Raw genomic sequence first — 18,553 nt, 5'->3', positions numbered from 1 at the left:
ATATTTTTGATAATGAAGGATGAGGCTTTTTGCCATTAGAGGAAAACTTCAGTAATGAGAAAGGGAAATGCCTCGGCCTCATCCTAAATTTAGAAATGGATTAGATGAAATGACAGAATGTATAACACGATGACTTGGTCTTACCTTTGCAGTACACACAAGGTTTAAAGAGCAGGTTTCCAGATATTAACTTCTATCTTCAGGCTCCCCCTTGTGGTGAATTGTACAAATCACAATGAATAAATACACAGGGCTGTAGAGCTGTCCTCTTCATTCTACACAGTTTAATTTAAATGTGTTGCCTCTTAAGGTGCTGTTGTGGTGCACAAATATGTGAACAACTCCCTTCCTTTGGGGAGTTCGTACTTCTTAATTTAAAAAAAAATAATTTTAATTGATAATAGTGAACTGGTGGTATAGTGGAGACATTGTAAAGTTGAGGGAGGAGGAGGAGGTAACAGAAGCTGTATCCCATTATGCTCTATATAAGGTAGAGGGTATGAGGAATAGCTAGTAAATTCAGCCCATCATGATTTAAGGGTGGAGGCGTAGGAAGAAGGTCTTTCCCTAATTTAGTGAGATTCTGAGGAGACCTGCGAGAAAAGTAGCCCATGTGCCCTAGTAGTAAGCATTTTTCTCCATGGACACAGAATACAGGCCCCTCGATATTCAGACAACCCAGACTTTACCTACCATTAGCGATACCACCACAAAGGTCTTTTTAAAGACCGATCTTTAGTGTCATAAGATTAAAAGACAAGACATTGAAGATTTTGTTCATTTATTTATTCAAAAGACTCCTGAAGCAGGTCCTGTGTTGAGTCCATGATCAATAAATGTTCTTGAGGTATTGAGTTTGTTTTCCTTGTCTCTGGAGTCCCTGGTCCATTTCCCACTTTGTTTACGTTTGTCACTTACCTCATCCATTCTCTCCTTCTCCTTTCCTGTGGCAATGACTGTATTGCTTGTCCAGTGCAGAAGCAATTGAGACTTGCAGCTGGTCAGCAGTCCCTGCCCCACCATTGGTTTAGCAGATGCAAGTGAACTCTTGTGCACAGGAAGCAAGAGCAGCCACTGCTGACTCCCTGGTCACTTATGGGGAGATTCTATATATGCACCTAAAAAAATGTGCTGAAATCAGTGCTGACTAAACATATTCTATAATTGGTGCCTAGATTTAGGCGCCGATTATAGCATACACTTAGTTGATATTTCAGCACCTAAATCTACGCGTATCCATTAACACCAACGAATATGTGGCATAAATCCCAGCGCATAGATTTCGGTGCACTGGGCCAAATTCTGTTAACTATGTGCGTAGATTTCGGAATGCTCACAAAATGCCCATAACCATGCCCCTTTTTGCCTGCGCACGTTAGAAGTTTGGCGCACGTTGTTACAGCATACTCTTGGTGAGTTATGTGCCTAAATTCTAATCAGTGCCCGTTAGTGCTCATTATTGCTTGTTAAGTGCTGTTATCAGCGCTCATTAGCTTAAGTTTGTTAAGTTACATTGTTATAGAATCCGTGCCGAAGGCGCACTATATGGAATCCGGGGGTTAGGGGCTAATTCTTTAAAGAGCTATCTAGTTTTATGCAGCAAGAATGCACGTAAATGCTGGCATTTTAGTCATTTAGGGACCCTTTTACTAAAGCTTAGCGTGTACTAATGGAATTAGAGCGCACCAAACACTAAGGTCGTCTTTTACTAAGGCGCGCTCTGTTTTTAGCGCGCACTAAAATTGCGGGCGCTCTAAACGTTAGAGATGCCAATAGGAATGCATTGGCAAAGACCCTCTTAAGGGCCCGATATTCAGACCATGAGAGTTAATCAGGCTAACTACCGTGGTCGGTGCTAAGCCTGGATATTCAGTCCTGAACCATCTCCAGTGACAGGCATTGATTATCTGGTTTATTTTTGGCCAGTTCAAATTTAACCAACCAACCAAGTTGATATTCAGCACTGGCGAGTTGAATTTGAACCGGCCAAAGGTAGGCCTGGTAGTTACACGGCCAAATATGGCTACCAAACTTGCGCTGATAATCGGCGGATAGCCAGTTATATCAGTGATATAACCGGCTAATTGTGAGCATTTAACCGGACAGGTGCCGAGTCTGGCCAGTTAGTTGCTTTTGAATATCAGGGGGTAAGAAGCCTATATGTATAAAATGGGCTTATTAGCATTTAGCGCATGCTAAGCTGTAGTAAAAGGCCCCCCCTAGGTTCATATATGCATACGCATGCATAAATGACTATTTTCCAGCTAATCAGTGTTCTGGAAGTATGCAGAATGGTACGAACTTTGCATCCGGGAATTCAAATGGGTGGAGCGTGGATGTAAATTATGAAATCTTATATCTTTGTACGTTCTTTTGCAGTCTAGACATGAGCATTTTTACTGGCTCCATGGCTGGTGTAAATATGCATAAAGGACTGGATTCAGTAAATGGCACCTAAAATTTGGGCGCTGGAAAAAAACGGCATGGCGCTATGCTATCAAGAGCACCCCGAGGTGAGGGCACTTCACAGAATAGCACTTAGAGCCCATTCCCACACCCAAATTTGGGTACCAGTATTTATGTCAGCTTAAACCTGGTAACCTAGTGTAACCGCTGGTGCCCAACTTAGGCATTTGGGCATGGGAATAGCGTTATTCTATAACTCTGCATGCAAATTTTTAGAAGCCCCTACCATGCCCCTGGCCACTCCCCTGTTTGAGTTTTACACTAGGGGATTTCGGTGCTCAGGGTTCTAGAATAGCACACAGGAAGATGCACTCACAAAATCGAATTACTGCCAGTTAACTGCAGTGATTGATTGACATCAATTTATTGCTATTTAATGGCTTGTTAGCTAATTAATTTGCACATGCATCTTCAATCCACGCCCAAATTTTGGTGCCCAAGTTAGGTGGGGAGTGACTTAGACTAGTATTCTATACAGAAAAGTAGGTGCATGTTTTTCTTTATAAAATGGGCTCCAAGTTTGTTCTTTCCTAGTGCCTAAATTTTGGTGCTCCTTTATAGAATTAACCTCCTAATGCCCGACATTGCAATCAGTCCACGGTATGGACATCACTAATAGAATTCTGCCATGTTTCTGAATAAATTCAATTCATTGTGGAGAGTGTGTGAAGGAAGAAGTGAGAAAGCTTCATAATGACCAAACCTGCTTATTTTTCTTTCTTGACCTTCCCTAGATTTGGAGTATGAAACAAGACACGTGTGTGCACGACCTTCAGGCTCACAGCAAAGAGATTTATACCATCAAGTGGAGCCCCACAGGACCCGGCACCAATAACCCAAATTCTAACATCATGTTGGCAAGGTATTAAAATAGAATGAGTAGGAAAGCCAATGACGAACACCTGGAAAAGCTTTGTGGGTTTTCAACTCTCCAGAAATAGCTAGTCTTTGGCAACCTTCTCAAAACAGTTGTAATTGTGCTTGATGCATGATAGGGGAGCTGTACAGAGTATCCCTAATCTTAGCTAGAAAAGCAGATGCAATGGCTTGTATCAGCAGCCCCTTTCTCACGCAGGGCCAGTGTTACATGTGAAGGGCCCAAATCCAATTAACAAGCTGTGCCTCCTTCAGCTTCAGGCAGTCTTTCATTTGGCCTCACCTTGACTTAAAAAATGGATTAAATGAAGTGGCAGACTGTATAACTCAGCAACAGAGAAAACCAAAAGAAAGGCCTCAAAACATGAGTAGAGTGACAGTACGCAGTGGGAAATACTAGACAAACAAGCAAATAGTCCAAATGTGGCAGCTCTATATTACAGAAACTTAAAAAAGGAGTCCTTTTTCAAATTTCTACAATAAAGGGCATTTGCTCATTTGTCTGTATTTTCCACTGCTGTTAGTGGCAGAATGTATACTCTCACCTTTGTAGTACACACAAGAGGGTCCTTTTACTAAGGTGCGCCGAAACGTGGCCTGCGCTGGTGTAGATGTGTGTATCGGGCGTGCGCAGGTCCATTTTTCAGCGCACCTGCAAAAAAAGGCCTTTTTTTGACTGAAAATGGATGTGCGGCAAAATGAAAATTGGCGCGCGTCCATTTTGGGCCTAAGACCTTACCGCCATCCATTCACTTAGCGGTAAGGTCTCGTGCGTTAACCAGACAGTAATCGTCAGTGGCGCACGTAAAAAATGAAATTACCTCCCAGGCCACGAGACAGCCGGGCAGTATTTCCGAATTGGTGCACGTTGGGCACATGTGGGCGCCTACGCGGCTTAGTAAAAGGGCCCCAAGGATTTGAGAGCAGGTTCTGAGACCTTGTCTCCTGCCTTCAAGCTCTCCCTTGTGCCCTGATCATGACTGAATAGATATGGATGGGCTGGATTGTAATTTTTAAGGGGCTTCAACGTTAGCTTCAGAACATTTAGTACAGGAACAGTGCTGGGCAGACTTTTACGGTCTGTGCCCTAAGAAATGCAGGGACAAATCAAACTCGGGTATACATATAAAGTATTATATTTATTTATTTATTTATTTATTTATTTGTTACTTATATCCCACATTTTCCCACACATGCAGGCGCAATGTGGCTTACAGAGAATTACATAAGAGTACAAACTTAACAGCTTAGGCAAGCATAAAGAAGTAAACATGGGGGAAGAAACTAACAAAGTGAACTAAGTAGGGTAAGGGACAAGGGATGTTTTAATCAACATGGTAAATTGAGGGATAAGTCTTAGCAAAGAGGAATGTCTTTAACAACTTCTTAAAAAGGGCATGGTCCACTTGAGTTTTAAGGTGGCGTGGTAACGTGTTCCAGTATTTGGGACTCCAGTAACGGAAAGACGAGGCGAAGATTTTCTTATACTTGACTCCCTTACAATTCGGGAAATGGAGGTGAAGATAGGACCGAGCAGCAGGGTTGGCATTTCTAGGCGGAAGGTCAATCAAGGGGAACATGTATTCCGGGGCATCCCCATAGATGATTTTATGTGTTAGGGAGCAGATCTTAAAAGCAATGCGCTCCTGTACAGGTAGCCAATGAAGTTTAAAGCGTAGGGGGTCAGCGTATACCATGTAAAATAAGTTTATCTTGCTGGGCAGACTGGATGGACCGTTCAGGTCTTTATCTGCCGTTATTTACTATGTTACTATGTTATCCACAGATTAAAAAATCATAACAGTGCTTCATTGGGCATATTTCTCCCCCGCTAGGGCATACAGAATGGATTGTATTTTGTACCCCTGGACGTTTTAACAGGGTGGATTAGGATTCCTTAGGGTAGTAGAAGTCAGCTATTATTGGGCTTGAAAGGGTAGAGGGTGATGGTGGTGGGGGGGTTAGTATAGTTGCTCATTGTTATTATTGTTTTCTATTTTGGATTTATAAACAGCACATTGTTCCTTTTTATACTTTAATAAAAAGATTTAAATATAAAATCATAAGACAGATGAGGACAGATCCCACGGGGATGGGATGAGGACAGAACCTGTGGTGACGGGACAGGGATGGATACGGGACCTGCGGGGATGGGATGGGGAAGATACAGGACCCACAGGGATGGGGCGGGGTTGAGGACAATCTTTGTCCCCGTGTCATTCTCTAATAGAGAGTAACCTCTTATGCTTTGACACTGCTACCCTGACTATGAAATTCTCAGCTGTACTTCACAAAGAAATAAAGGTCAGATAACAAGGTGCAAGCAATAACTCTGTTGTAGAAAAGCAAAACAATTTGTGGCACTCATTTCTTGACCCCACATACCAAAATCCGCAGTCTCCTCTCTTGAATGCAGTAGATTAAAGGGATGAAAATCCTCTGTGTCATCTCAAATGGAACAGAGTCTAAGTTGTAATGAAAAAGATAAAAGAACTAGCTAGAAACCAGAGCAAGGAGGAAAAGTGAAAACAAGAAAAATCTTTTTGTTATTGTTCCCATGCAAAGGTTAAACCCAACAAAAGATGAATTGCTTTCATGACTGGATCAAGGCTTCCCTAACATTTCAAGCAAATTGCTGTTTCTCAGAAGGAATGACCCAACAAGTTGATACAATTCCACTGTAGTCTCACTAGAAATCAGATTCCATTTGCCTTCCCCAGGGGTGGATTCAAGCACTGAAAGTGCTATTCAGCATGAAAGGTCCACCATAAAGCCACAAATTACTCCATGAAGCACATTAATAGAGCTTAGATAACCATCAATAGCCTGATACTCATGTACAGTGTCAGAATTAAATGAGTAGAGCCAAAAATCTTTACATAACCATTATCTTTTCTTGCTAACAACAGAGAAGATTGGTTTTACCTTTCTTCTGTCTTTGGTGAGCACCTGGATCATTTATTTTTTTTATTTTTTTTGTTACATTTATACCCTGCGCTTTCCCACTCATGGCAGGCAAAATGCAGCTTACCTGGGGCAATGGAGGGTTAAGTGACTTGCCCAGAGTCACAAGGAGCTGCCTGTGCCCGAAGTGGGAATTGAACTCAGTTCCTCAGTTCCCCAGGACCAAAGTCTACCACCCTAACCACTATGCCACTCCTCCACTGCTTCTTACTTTTTTTTGTGGGTAACGTGGTAGAGTAGCCGTGTTATTTTACTTTTTAAGGTAGTAAATAGAAATAAGGCGACACACAGAAAAGAAAGTAAGATGATACCTTTTTTTATTGTACTAACTTAATACATTTATTTATTAGCTTTTGAAGGTAACCCTTTTTCTGATCAGAAATTCAGAAATGAGCAAATGACATATTTTTGATATTCTGATATATGTCATAATTTGCTCATTTCTGAATTTCTGATCTGAAGAAGAAGGGTTACCTTCGAAAGCTAATCAAATCATCTTACTTTCTTTTCTTTTCTTTGTCTTGTTTATATTTCTATTTATTACCTTATTTTTTATTGGATTAGGCCAGTGGTTCTCAACCCAGTCCTCGGTACACACCCAGGCAGTTGAGTTTTCAGGATTTTCACAATGAATATGCTTGAGTGAGATTTGCATGCATTGCTTCCAGTGTATGCACAGTTGTTTCATGCATATTCATTTTCCATATGCTGAAAAGTAAAACCAGAGTGGCTGGGTATATCTGAGAACTGGGTTGAGAACCCAGCATTAACCTAATACCTTTGAGAGTTAAGTGGAACTTGTAAGCTTTCATCTTTTGCCCTATGTTCCCTATCGGGCTCAGTGTTCCAATCGGCAACATTTTTTGATGGTTCCTTCAGTCCGGGAGGTTCCGTTAGCTACCTTTAGTGTAGTTGGACCAACACTGTGGAATGCCCTCCCATTATCTGGGGTGTCCTTTTACTATGCCGCTGTAAAAGGTGGCCTGCGGTAGTGTGGGCGTATGTATTAGGCGTGCGCCAGTTCAGTTTTTACCACTTCTGGATAAATGGGACAGGAAAAGGGCATGTGGTAAAACTGAATCCAGCGCGTACCTAAAACCGGCCTGAGCCCTTAACGCCACCCATTGATCTAGCGGTAAAGGCTCATGTGCTATGTGTGTGGTGACCGGTCAGCGCACGCCAACTGCCAACTACTGCCGGAAACACCACGCATGGGAGGGAATAAATAGCCTCTCAGGCATTACGGGCGTGCAGCAAATCCAAAATTACCACCAGGGGGCATGCTGGCATGGCTGTAGTCTCGTTTTGGTGCACACTGCACATGCGTAGAGCCTACTGCGGCTTAGTAAAAGGGCCCCTGGGTGCTTAGATGGCGCTCATCCCATGTTTAAAACTAAGTTCAAGACACACTTTTTTAAAATAGCTTTTAAGGTATGAATTTGACCATTTTGCAAGCAGGCTACCTTCTTCCTCGGGACGCTATTGGAATGCAACGATTTGCTGTCTTTTTCTGTAGACTCTTATTTCTTTTCCTTTATTTTGAATATGTAAACAGCTTTGATGGCTTGTCTTTACGCTGAATCAAATAAATGTAACCTTGAATCTTGCATTGATAAAAGCATAAGATGAGGGGTGGAGGCAGTCGGACCTGGGTGGGATATCTTTCTAGACCATTATTTTTGTTAACATCCCATGATAAACCTTGAGAGACTCATGAGAGGTAAGATATGGAAACCAAGTATGACTGACAGTAACAGGAAAGCTTTGATTGGTAGTGGGTGAAGGCACCCTGTCTCTGCAGTCCCTTTGTGCTTGTTTCATAGTATATGGTGGATATCATTAAGCAACTCAGCAGAAAGGCAGCCACCTAACTTAGAGGCAGATGCAGCAACCAAACGTAAAAAAAATCAAAATCGTTAAAGTCCCTAACGATTTTTAAAAAACGAAGAATGCACCAAAAAAAAAAGTCACACATGCTCAGATCGGTATTCAAACGTACAATGTATCAAAGAATCACAATACACATCGGTAATCGGCCCCTAAATCATGCGCAGAGCAGCCAAGCGTTTTGCTGGCTGCTCTGCGCATGCTGCAAACGTAAAAACAAACAAAAAAAAAAGCCACAACACATACACGTGGCTACCCGGTCAGCAAAATCCAAAAACAAAGGATCGGGAGGGGGCAAGGGCGCTCATCAGGAACGTCCTGTATGGACGGCCTTGCCCCCCCCCCCCCCCCCGCTGCTCCCCACTTTCCGCCGCTCCCCCCCCCCCCCCGAAAAAGCAAAATGCTAGCTGCCCCGGTCCCCCTCCCTTCCTGTTCCTGTGTTCTGCAGAGCTAACTCCGCCTACGTCAGAAGGAGGCGGGGCCTGGGCCAGGGAAGAAGAGACGTCATGGAGACTCTACAACCAACACAATAGATCTTCCTGCCCGTGCAGCGCTTCTGAAAAAGGTGAGAGGCGCTGCTCGGGTCGTTAATAGGGAGGGGGGTCTTGGTGGAGGGGGGGAGCGGCGTAGTCGACCTCAGGGGGGGCAGCGGGGGCGGGGCACGGGGCAGAAGAATGACGGGAGGCGGAGTTAGCTCTGCAGAACACAGGAACAGGAAGGGAGGGGGACCGGGGCAGCTAGCATTTTGCTTTTTCGGGGGGGGGGGGGGAGCGGCGGAAAGTGGGGAGCAGCGGGGGGGGGGGCAAGGCCGTCCATACAGGACGCTCCTGATGAGCGCCCTTGCCCCCTCCCGATCCTTTTTTTATTTTTTTTATTTGATGTGTTTTCTGACGTCCTTTGGACCAATCACAGCGCTTTTAGCTCTGCTAATACGCTGGGATTGGCTCAAAGTTTGTTTATTTTTTCACTTAATGATTTTTCCTGGCACAGAGCTGTCCTAACGAGAGGTCCAGACCTCTCGTTAGATTTCCTGCCTTTTTCCTGCGTAAAGGCAATCGGAAAAGGTTAGTGCATGTCGTTTCAATGGGGTTTTCACACTAATTGCTCATCTCCATTCCGTTTTCGTTAGCTGCTGGCTTCCTCGGTAAAAGCCCTTTGATGCATGCAACGGATCAAATTTTCCTCGTTGGAGGGTCATTAAAGGCTCATTTAGCTTTAGTGCATCTGCCTCTTAACTACTAGTGCTGAAAATTTTCATTGGCTGTCTGTTTCCTCCCACCCTGTCCCTCTTCTTCCCTTTTGAGCAATTAAATTGTAAACCTTTGCTCAGCAGGGGAAGACTTTCCAAACATTGGGTCTGGCTGGTTAACTACCAGAATATCAAATGTTTTGCATTCCTGGGTAGTTCTTAGGTTCCTGTTTAGAAACCTGATCTTTTAACACATTCTTCAATTCCAAACTTGAAAAAGGAAGCTATACAGTTGTTTTTATACAAAAAGTACCCTCTGCTGTCAGATGCATTTAGTCTGCAAACTTCCAGTTCCCAACCTTTATATAAAAAAGTATTTGTTGCATCCTGATAACCTACACCATACTATTGCTTATGTTCCCACCAAGTAGACAGACCCCTTAAAATGCCTACCAAATTCCTAAGATAAAGCAGTGTAAAACCTCCAGGGAATAAGTATGTCATCTGTACTTAAAATACCTGGGCTACTGAGTCATTAGTTTGGTTTGATTGTTGAATAAGTTGTGACATAACAATAAAGAAATGTGAACACAAAAGAATAAAAAACAGAAAGAAAACCACTGTACAAGTAGTACTTGTAATAATGTACAACCCATATCTTAAATTTTAAAAAAATGAAAAGCCAATGAGCTTTGTTCTTGAATAATGAATCTCTTAAAGAAATAACTGTCATATGAAAACTGCCCTACCTCGTTCACTGTGCCACAGTGCAAGGACTTTTAGCCACAGGTAGTGGGAGTGGTTCCTGGTTGGGAGTGTGTGATGCTTTCCACGAAAAGCCTATCTGCACGGCAAAATTCTGTGGGTACTTTGAACCTGTGTTTGTATTGTTGTTTAAGTTGTGATATGTTTTGATTATTTCTTATGTTTTAGTGTGTGCTTCACTAGAAATAGGTGGATTATAAATGATTTAAAATGAAATAAGTAGTTTTTGAAGGGAAATTAGGCATGTGCTTTCACTTTGAAATTTGATGCTAAGTCCGCAGATACAAAGTATATGCAGGCTTATCAACAATGGACTAGATTTTATATTTTATTTATTTATATTTGCTCACACATTTTTCAGTATTATTATTATTTGTTGCATTTGTATCCCACATTTTCCCACCTCTGCAGGCTCAATGTGGTTTACAATACATCATGAGTAACAGAAGTACATGAAAAAGTATACATTTCGTGATAACTGAAGGATTTTGGGTAGCATGATAATGATAAAACATGATAGTGTATTAAGCAAACATATTAAGAAGTATTTAAGAAATATATAAGAGTTATATAAGAAAATATACATTTAGTAGTAGCTAAAGGATCTTGTAGCTCAAAGTGAGTTACATTCAGGTACATGGGGTATTTCCATGTCCCTGGAGGGCTCACAATCTAATTTTGTACCTGAGGCAATAGAGAGTCATATGGCACTTGAAAATTCCACATGGAAAAAAACTATGCCTAGTCGTATCCTGTAAAGTACGCCTAAAGATTATAGAATAGGCTTAAATTTCCGCGCAGTATATAGAAAAACTCCCAACGCCTCTCCATGCGACCAAATGTAGTCATGGCCATTTATGCCGTAATTTACTTGGCGTAAATCCTGATGCCTAAATTAGGCACAGAACGGATGTATTCTATAACAACGCGCATAGATTTTAGAAATGCCCATGCCTCACCCTTGGCCACGCTCCCTTTTCAACTATGTGGCTTAGAATTTAGGCATGCCAAATTCCTATGGGCCCTGCTGCAGACAACTTGAGCTAAGCTTTAGTAAACAACCCCTTAGCGAGTTGTAATGCCAGTTGGTTCTGATATTTGCTTTTTAACATCCAATTAACAGTGCTGATTAGCTAGTTAACCAATTCAATTACGCGCATTGTTATAGAATATGCTTCGATATCAGCATGGAAATTAAGGTGCCATATATAGAACCCTGGGGAAAGTGACCAGTTTGTTGATTGGGGGGGGGGGGCGTGAAAATCTATAATATTTTTTTAGCTGACTCAGCACCGACATAGTGAAGGGAGTTTAACCCGACAAGATAACTCTCAGGAATATATCGCTTTGTTCATCTTTATTTCTACTTACCAGCTCATAAAAATTGAGCTGGATGAAAATGATCTGAGCATAGATGTGTGTTCAGTGATCTAATTGCATTTTCTTATGGTGTTTTCATAGTGCTTCGTTTGATTCTACTGTTCGGCTTTGGGATGTGGAACGAGGTGTTTGTATCCATACGTTAACCAAACATCAAGAGCCTGTCTACAGTGTAGCCTTTAGCCCTGATGGAAAATATTTGGCCAGTGGGTCATTTGATAAATGTGTTCATATATGGAACACTCAGGTAAGCTCCAGCCAAATCTCATAAGAAGAGTTTCAGAATAAACACCAAGGATCAACCAAGGAAGAAATCTAAATGCTTAATCATGCTGGGGTTACTGTTTAATAGATATATTCCAGGCTTGAAACAGGCACTGTTTACTTTGACTGCCAGTTGGAAGGAGGTAGGAATTCCTTCAGTACAGCTTTCACAAACTCAGTTGAGTTACATTTACCACATGGAAAAATTGACAGCTATTCGCAGAAAGCCATTGACAAACTAGGAGAAGGTGGAGGGGTTCATTGAAAGTTCACAATTTTCTTTATGTGTGAATCAGCTTGGAGTTCAGATGGGGAGGGGAGGGTTAGGGGTTAGTGCTGGTGATTGGGAAGTTGGGGGAATTTTGCTGTATGAGAATAGTTGGGGGGGCACAGTAGTGGGTGGGGTAAGTAAAATTTGTGTCTAAACTTTGATTTATATAAATATGGAGGTTACAGATGCTGTTATTTGGCTGTTTGTTATTGTTTATACACATCATTTCCATAAGATTGATGGCTTGTACTTTGTTGAGTTATTGTTGTTTTCTTGAAGTATTGCTGTAGTTTTTAAATAAAAGCCTTTATTAAATAAAAAATCAGGCTGGGGGTTGATATTCAGAAGAGTAAATTCTATAACTTTGTGACTAGAACTACATGCGTAAAAAGGCTCCTTTAGTTTGCCTTTATGCGAACAAGTGCACTAGGCACTATTCGGTAAAGTAGCGTCTAAGTGGTATGGCACATAACTTCAAGATGGGCATAAACATGGGTGGACCGTGGGCATGACACCAAGTAGCACATGTAACTTATAGAATGCTATTGGTCACATGAGAAACCTGGTGCACTTAGGGGCCATTTTACTAAGGCGCATAGGTGCCTACGCACGTCCAACACGCATCAATTTGGAACTACCACCCAGCTACCATGTGCCCCGGGTGGTAATTACATTTTTGCTGTGCAGCAGAAAATTTTTTCTATTTTCTACCGCGTGGTGCTAACTGGGCTGTAATCGACAGTGTACGCTCACTGACGATTACCACCCAATTAACGCGTGAGACCTTACCGCTAAGTCAGTGGGTGTTGGTAAGGTCTCAGGCCCAAAATGGACACATTTTGCCGCACATCCATTTTCGGCCAAAAAAAAAAGGGGGGGCCTTTTTTGCAGACATTTTGAAAAATGGACCTGCGCGCATCCAAAACATGCACCTACACTAGCACAAGACATTTTTTGGCACGCCTTAGTAAAAGGACCTCTTAGACTTGACTATTTACACCTGCCATTGACATGGCTAAAAGGGTCGCCCCAGAGTTTGACGCATCAGTGCAGGTTTGTGCTAATATTATAGAATATCTTAGGCACACCTATCAGCCATTATAGAATTGGCGCTAAGCACGCCCCATTGTAACATCTAAACCAAGGCACCAAGTTATAGAATTGCTTCCTTAACTTCAAGAATTAACCAATGCACTTTCTTTTTCAAAAATGTGCTGCCAGTGAGCACTTAAACTTCAACCGCACCCAGTTCATTACTCAGTGGAAATTTAACTGCATCAGGGCTCTTTTTACAAAGCTGTAGTAGAAAGTAGCCTTAGCTTGCCCTTATACGGGTTTTTCCTGCACCCTAAGGCATTTTTACCGGAGTCTAAAAATGGCTGATTTTCCATTTCCTGAATTAATGGCCACGTGCTAAAGGCAACTTTCTATTTTGTAGATGGTAGGGGCTCTCGCGCTAATCGTACACTAATCAGTTAGTACTCTGCAATGTAGATGTGCTAACTGATTAGCGCAGAAACATTGAATCTCTGCCCCCTGAAATGCTCCTTCCCAGAAAAATTGAAAGATATTTTTTAGAGCATGGTTTGCTCATGCACATTCGGAACTTACTGCAGAATGCCTGAACTCATCCCGCGGTAAGCACATAGTAAAAGGAGGCCTAAGTTTTGGAGGAGCAAGGTTTCGGCCTAATGTTATCTAGACAATGCAAGTATTCAATGCTATCCTGTTAAATTTAAGTAGGACCACATAGCTGTCCTAAAGTTGACTAGATAACTTATTTGCTTGCTAACATTCAGCAATCTAACTTAGCTGCATATTTCATCTAAATAATCGCTTAACAAGAACCAAAGAGGTGACTCAATGGGGGAAAAAAATGAAAATGAAACCTCAACCCCTGTTTCCAAACCTCTTCTCTTTCCAGAATGGTGCTCTAGTACATAGCTACCGAGGCACCGGGGGAATCTTTGAGGTCTGTTGGAATGCCAGAGGTGACAAAGTGGGGGCAAGCGCATCAGATGGATCTGTAAGTACTGGCAGTTGAAAATAGATATGTGTTGCCTTATGACATACTATATAAAAGTTACTCTGCCTACAGCACACATTTTTAAACCACTCAGCAATAGATGAGTGGGTCTTTGTCATGTTACCTGCGTAGATACCAACTGGTGCAGGACATATCTCCTTAGCAGTTAATTATCACAGATGAATTCATTCAGAAGGAAAATGGAGGGTTCTCTGTTTAATTTCAGCAGTAGCTGTGTCCTTGGCTTAAAATATGATTATTCTAGCTAGCCTTTAGAGGCACCTGATTTCCATTCCATCAGTATACAGACCAAAGGTTCATCAAGCCCAGTATCCTGTTTCAAAAAGTGGCCAATCCAGGTCACAATTACCTGGCAGGATTCCAAAAGAGTAAAACAGATTTTATGCTGCTTATCCTAGAAATAAGCAGTGGATTTTTCCAAGTCCATCTTAATAACGGCTTATGGACTTTTAGGAAACTACTCAGACCTTTTTTAAACCCTGCTAAGCTAACTGTTTTTACCAAATTCTCTGGCAATGAATTCCAGAGTTTACTTACATGTTGAGTGAAGAAATATTTTCTCTGATTTGTTTTAAATGTACTTTTACTGGATCAGTTTTGTGGACCTGTAAACATTTTTCTTCTCTTCTTCAGGTTTGTGTTCTGGATCTGCGAAAATAAAGGATATTTCCTGTGGACAAAAAAGTTTTAAATGGACCAGTGGTGTTTCTGCCCAGCTAGAAGTGTTCTTAGAATGAAAATAAGAGCATCAAAACTGTATGAATCTGAATCAAGTGTGTAGAAACCGACTGATCCTGGATATGGGATCCAAGTATTTTCTGCAGCCTTCATGAAGGATCCTTTAAAAAAAAGAAAAAAGGAATACACACAGTGTCACATCACAGAGAGAGAGGGGATGGTTCCCACTTTGAGCTTTTCTTTTTTCAGCCTTAGAAGCACGAAGCCCTCTGTTTCAGATGCTGCACTGTTTGATTTCGCATCTGACATCTTACTATGACGGCTGAAGCAGCTGTGCCAAAAAAAAAAAAAAATGGGAAAAGAAAGCAAATGCTGTGCTAAAACCAAAAGGAAAAACAAAACTCCTGCTGTTTGAGTTTGTTTTCCTTCCAATTTGGACACTACAATTGATCTCCCAAAGGACGTTCAAAGACCAGTTTGTAACGATAATGTGCACATTTGTAATCAGTACTTTCTATTTTTCAAAGTATGACTTTTTTTCCTATCAGCTGGACTATAACAGCCTGGAGGATTAAAAAAAACATAGATTTGGAACATTTTCCTTTTCGATTTTTTTTGTGTTTTGTTTTTTTGTTTGTTCTGTTTTGTTTTCTGTCCACAATAGATGCAGCTGGGTGGACTTCACAACCACAGAAACTGACTGCTTCCATATTTTTTTTTTTTCCTCTCTCCTCTTTTCCCTTAATCCCTTCCCCCCCCCCCTTCCCTCAATCCTCATTCCCCTGCTTCTTAGAATCTATAGAGCGCATTTGGTAAATGGCATTAACGAGAAATGCTTTACAGAAGATAATGTGCCGGGGACAATTTTTACAAGAGAAAGATGACTATTAAGAGAGAGAACCCAGTGTATTTTTGGAAAAAAAATATTTTTTATTTTAGAACACAATTCTAAAAGCCTGTAAAGGCCTGCAAACATAGACTGAATTGTTGGAATTGTGACAGAGGAGTTTGTGAGGTACATTACATTAAAGATGCAGTATCTTTGTTAGTCCTATAAGGGGAGCATGAAGACAGTCAGGAGTGAATGAATGCATCTAACTTGCCCATAAAGCAGAAACTCTATATCCATGATGCATGAACCTGCCCTACTAGATAAATCATTTCAATGCTAGATTCAAGGATTGGGCAATAGATTTCTATACATTTATTTTCACATAACATTTTTCCTGCCTTGGTCCAAATTTATACTGTTGACAAAAGTTCCCAAAGTCAAATATGTGCAGGCTTTGCAGATTTTTTTTTTTTTAATTATAGAAGTACAGCATTTAATGTACATGCAGAATTCTCTGCTTAGGCAAATTACTCAGTACTAAGGGGGGTATTTTAGGGGAGAGGGAGGAGTTGCCTAGTCTTTAAATCATAGCTTTAGTAAGCCAAGTCTATACCATCTTATGCATAAACTCTTCTGGATAAAATACTTGAAAAACTATGTTGGTTTCCTGAGCTGTGAACTTTGCACGGATGACTGTCGCAAATTTCAAGTTTTCAGATTCCTTTGCAGTTCCCATGTTCCGCTGACACAAGGGGGGGGGGGGGGTCTTTGGTGTTCACCATACATTGGCATGCTCAGAGTGAATAATGTAATGGACCCAGGTATTATGAAGCTACTGTTCTTATAGTCAAAAAACGTTCACTCAGGCTTAGGGAAGCTTTGCTGGAACTGGCCTGGGGTGTAGATGCTACATTCTGCCATGCAGAGAGACTGGTTTTGTACCCAGACTGGCTAGAGATTGGGGATACTGCAGAAAGGCATTCAGAGTCCACCGGGAGGGAGGCATTATCTGCTTATGCTTATTGGCAACACACCTGGTGAGAGTCAGAGTCCACATTAACAGGGTTGCAGAAGGGGACACAGTTTTAAACCTTCAGTCAAGGATTGTCGCTATGATGGCTGAGCTGATTTGGCTTATTAAAACCAGCAGGAAATTCCTGGAAGTTACAGTTGAAGGCTCTTGGTACCATAGACCTATAGCAGACTATTCTGATTGAGCTGAAAACACAAAGAGAGGGAAGAAAATATGGGCTTGATATTTAAAATGAGGAAGAGCAAACACAGTGATGTAGGGGGTGGGGGCCCCCACATCAGTGTGTCTGCTCCTGCCTGGCCTCCAAGGGGGACCCACCACCGGGATCTGGTGGCAGCCCAAGATTGAGTGAGGTGCAGCAGCGGTGGCTGCATTCCATGTTGGGCCTAGTGGCTGCATCCCAAGTGGGGGTGGCTGCGTCCACAGGGTGGCCTTAACCCGGGCCTGGCTCTGTTTCTCGGCAGCCCTGGGTGTTAATTGTGCTAATTGATAGTTATGGACGTAATTGCCCTTAGTTGGTACATTATAAGTTGCACGCTCAAATTCCCAGAGTGTGTAAGTCCGGGGGGGGGGGGGTGGAGGGGGTTGGACCTGAGGGGGGTGGATGGGCAGGGCAGGTCAGAGCCATGTCAGGCAGTTATAGAATACATGCATTTATGCACCTAACTGTAGACACAAGCATTTAAGCATAAAAGAAAAGCAGACCCTCATGGTGAAATAAAACAAAATGTATTCATGGCAGATACATAAAATCAGCATAGAACTTTCCTCCAACCACCCAACATGGCCGTGTTTCACCCTCTCAAGAGCTGCATCAGGGGCTTAACATAAAACCAGCAGGAACAGCCCAATGTTTTCTCTGACTGGTTAATGCAGTGCAGCACTAAATATAAGGCTCATAAGCAGTAAGCTGTCTTACCAAGCAAATTGTATTTGTGAACAGCCTGTTTATTAGGCCACAGCTGCTTGGAATAGACAGCTTACTGCTTGTGAACCTTATTCTTTGTGCTGCACTGCACTATGCAAACAGAGAAAAACATTGGACTGTTCCTCCTGGTTTTATGTTAAGCCCCAGATGTAGCCCTTCCGAGGGTGAAACATGGCCATGTTGGGCGGTTGGAGGAAAGTTTTGTGCTGATTTTATGTATCTGCGCTGAATAAATTTTGTTTTATATCATCACAAGGGTCTGCTTTTCCTTTCTGCTGTTCTGGATCTTGCTGACCGCTTACCTGTGTGGTTTGTGGGGCACAAGCATTTAAGCCAGCTATTGAGCTAGTGTAAGTTTTTGCGACTAAAGTTAGGCACATAAATGTTAGACTTTTACTAATATTCTGTAATGGCAGTTGTGTGCATAACATCCACTATAGAATTCAGGCTTAGCACATCAACGCAGCGCCTAACTTTAGGCAGTCCCATAGGGGATAATTCTATAAAGGTTGACCAAACTTCGGGGCCTTTTTACCAAGCTGCGGGAAAAAGGGCCCAGCACTGGTGGGGAGGGGGGGGGGCTGTTTTTCCCTCACGTGAGGGCCCTTTTTACTGCAGCGGGTAAAAAAGCCCCCAGCACACATGGCCATGCGGTAAACAGAACTCTTATCACATGGCCGTGTGACGGGGAGCCCTTACCGCCATCCATTGAGGTGGCAATAAGGGCTCCGGCAGTAACCAGGTTGCACGTGGCGATGTCTGATTACCGCCACGCAAGCCATTTCCAGGGTGGGGGTTCTTTTTCTCCCGGAAATGGCGCATGTTCGGGGTGGGACTACTGCCAGCAGCCGCATTGGGCCAGCGGCAGACCCGAAAGAGGAGCAGTAAGCCTACATTGGGCTTACTGCCACTCTGTAAAAGGGCTCCTTGGGCACTGAGCATGAATTCTGTCATTGTATCTGGGCACCCAGAT

General features: G+C 42.4%; 1 protein-coding gene across 5 annotated transcripts in view; it reads left to right on the top strand.

Moving 5' to 3' along the window:
• Positions 1 to 17,212, top strand: part of TBL1X (transducin beta like 1 X-linked) — a 473,837-nt gene extending 456,625 nt beyond the window's left edge. For all 5 annotated transcript variants that reach the window (XM_030201627.1, XM_030201624.1, XM_030201623.1 and 2 more), the window contains 4 exons: positions 3,201 to 3,328; positions 11,609 to 11,774; positions 13,987 to 14,088; positions 14,743 to 17,212. In XM_030201627.1, the coding sequence (XP_030057487.1) occupies positions 3,201 to 3,328; positions 11,609 to 11,774; positions 13,987 to 14,088; positions 14,743 to 14,769 (423 nt within the window). In that variant the 3' untranslated portion in view covers positions 14,770 to 17,212. The remainder of the gene's footprint in view (positions 1 to 3,200; positions 3,329 to 11,608; positions 11,775 to 13,986; positions 14,089 to 14,742) is intronic.
• The last annotated feature ends 1,341 nt before the right edge of the window (positions 17,213 to 18,553 follow it).

This window comes from Microcaecilia unicolor, chromosome 4, assembly GCF_901765095.1.
Source record: "Microcaecilia unicolor chromosome 4, aMicUni1.1, whole genome shotgun sequence".
In the NCBI taxonomy this organism is placed as follows: domain Eukaryota; kingdom Metazoa; phylum Chordata; class Amphibia; order Gymnophiona; family Siphonopidae; genus Microcaecilia; species Microcaecilia unicolor.
Note: the sequence above shows the minus strand (reverse complement) of the source record. Positions and strands in the feature narration are given on the sequence as shown.